The following is a 2,369-nucleotide window of genomic DNA, read 5'->3' on the forward strand; positions in this document are numbered from 1 at the left end:
TGAGCTCCCAGAATGAGTGGAAGAATGTGGTGGAGAAGCCGTCCAGACCCGGTGCTTTTCCTTGCTTGAGCTGCTTCATGGCTAAGTCCACCTCCTCAGGCATTACAGGTCGGTGAAGGAGTTGGTTGTGTTCTTCTGTGATGACTTTTGGCACATGTTGAGTGATCTTTTCTATGGAATCCCTTTTGTCAATTTGGGGTTCTTGTAGGACTTCATGAAAGTGATTGATGAATTCCTGTTCGATCTCTGCATGGTCCTCCACTCTTTCCCCCCCTTGCTTTTGGATAAAGGAGATAGTATTGTGCATTCTTCTTTGAATAATGGTTTTGTGGAAGAATTTGGTGTTTCTCTCGCCTTCTTTCAGCCATCTGATTCTGGATTTTTGCTTCCAGAGAATTTCTTCTTGCTTGTCTCTCTCCTCCAGTTGATTATGTATGTGATTCTCCCATTCCAAAGTTTCATCATTGTACCCCTCTGTTATTATCTGTTGCTGAAGATCCCTCATTTCCTTGTTGAGGTTTTGTTGGGCCTGAAAGATATTGCCAAAAGTCTCCTTATTCCATCTTTTGATTTGGGCTTTCAGATATTTGAGTTTCTGTTGGAATTGGAACATTTTTAATCCTTCTGGCACCGAGAAGTGGTTCCAAGTATGTCTGATGAAGTCTTTGAAAGCGGGATGAGATAACCAACATGCCTCAAATATGAAGGGACGTCTAGTGGAGTTACCTGGTCGCTACCATTGGAGCGCTATAGGCCAATGATCAGAACCAGACTAAGGGAGGATGGATGCTGAGAGGTCGCCTTCGAGATGTATTGCATTATCCGAGATGAGGAATCTGTCATGTTTTGAAGCAATTTGATACTTCCCAGCCCTACGATTGCTCCAAGTGTGCATGCCATTGGGAGTTTGCATGTCGATAAGCATGTCGTTGTGGATAAAATATTTGAAGTGGTTCGTTTCCTGATCCATCTTGGCCCGGCCTCCCTTCTTTTCCTCTGACTTGGTGATCATATTAAAGTATCCACCTATGAGCCATAGGGAGTGCTCTCTATTGGAGTTGAGAGTTGCTATGGTGTCTAAAAGAGAAATTTTATTGGGAGCGTCCTGTGGAAAGTAAACGCTGGTCAAGTGACCATGTATGTTGGTGCCAATTATATGAAACGTTTCCTGGATGATGTTGTGGGATGCGTGGAAATTTGATAGCAATATTGCTTGCATGTTCCATGCAATTTCTAAGCCTCCAGATGCTCCTAATGCATCCACTGCCATTGAATGAAATCCTGGCCAAGCTTTTGAAAGGATGCTTCCCAGGGTGTTAGTGTTGCACTTTGTTTCCTGCGGGAAGAATATTTGGGGTTGTTCCTGCCTTATCATATTTTTAATCATTCTGAGTTTCCCAGGGCTATTGAGCCCTCTTACATTCCATGAGGTGAGCTTCATTGTTCACTGTGTGGAGTGGGCCTATAGTACTTTGTCAATTTAGCATATCTGCCTGAGTCGACCAGGATTTTCCCTATTGCTATAGTTCTTTGGAGATCTGTCTCTCTTCCCCTCTTTTTGGAGTCCTTTGGAAGGAGGTTGCCATCCCATTGAATTCTTGGTTGTATTCCCAATTGTTGTTGCTGATATGCTCTAGATAATATGGTTTCCAGAGTACTGAGCTGATGCTCTTGGATTTTTTCATACTCCTTCTTTCTACAAGCTTGCTCCAGTCCAAAAATGTCTAGCCCTTTTAGATCTATGCTCTCTGGTTCTTCCTCCATATGCTGCACTTGACTGCTTTCCTCTGAGATAAGCGCTAGTTGCCAGGATTGATTTTGTGGTTCATCTGTCTCCATGGCTTTGGATGTTCCTTCAGGGTTTTTCGGGTCTGCTATGGGAGTTCCACTTGATTTAGATGGAGTGCCCTCAACTTCTATATCCTTTACTTTCCCATCAAGTCCCTTTTGGCTCTCTTTGGAGGATGCATTTTCATCCCTGGGGAAAAGTGATGCATGGGAAGAACTAGGGGGGGGGACGGAATGTAGAGGAGGAGATGGGCATGGAGCTGTGCTTTGAGTTCAAGGGTTGCTCTTCTGAGGCTTGTGCTAGAATTTCAAAGCTATAACTTGTGGATGGGATAGAAGCTATATCTTTCTGGGGGTTTTTCCCGGTGGAAGGCTTTTTTTGCGCTCGTTTGCAGCTAGGTACCTTGGTAAAACCATCTTGGGCCTGCAATACAAAGGGATCGGAGGCAGTGGCTTTGGAATTTAGTGGACAATCCCTAAAGAGATGCCCGTGGGCATGAAATTTGCGGCAGCGAAAAGGTACATGTTCATAATCCAAGGGTTGAATCCATTCATAGTCATCATGAGAGAGACTTACTGAG

At 44.2% G+C, this 2,369-nt stretch overlaps 1 protein-coding gene across 1 annotated transcript; it reads right to left on the minus strand.

The window, feature by feature from the left end:
- Nucleotides 1-772: 772 nt before the first annotated feature.
- On the minus strand, nt 773-1,441 carry LOC149224730 (uncharacterized). The gene has a single exon (XM_089388268.1). The coding sequence runs from the start codon at nt 1,439-1,441 to the stop codon at nt 773-775; it is 669 nt and encodes a 222-aa protein (XP_089244394.1).
- Nucleotides 1,442-2,369: the final 928 nt, after the last annotated feature.

Source organism: Pinus tabuliformis, chromosome Q (genome assembly GCF_031772625.1).
Source record: "Pinus tabuliformis cultivar Carrire ecotype Pingquan chromosome Q, CPIR1, whole genome shotgun sequence".
Classification (NCBI taxonomy): Eukaryota; Viridiplantae; Streptophyta; class Pinopsida; order Pinales; family Pinaceae; genus Pinus; species Pinus tabuliformis.

Coding starts and splice junctions, on each gene's coding strand:
- LOC149224730 (XM_089388268.1), bottom strand. CDS start 1,441: ATGAAGCTCACCTCATGGAATGTAAGAGGGCTCAATAGCCCTGGGAAA.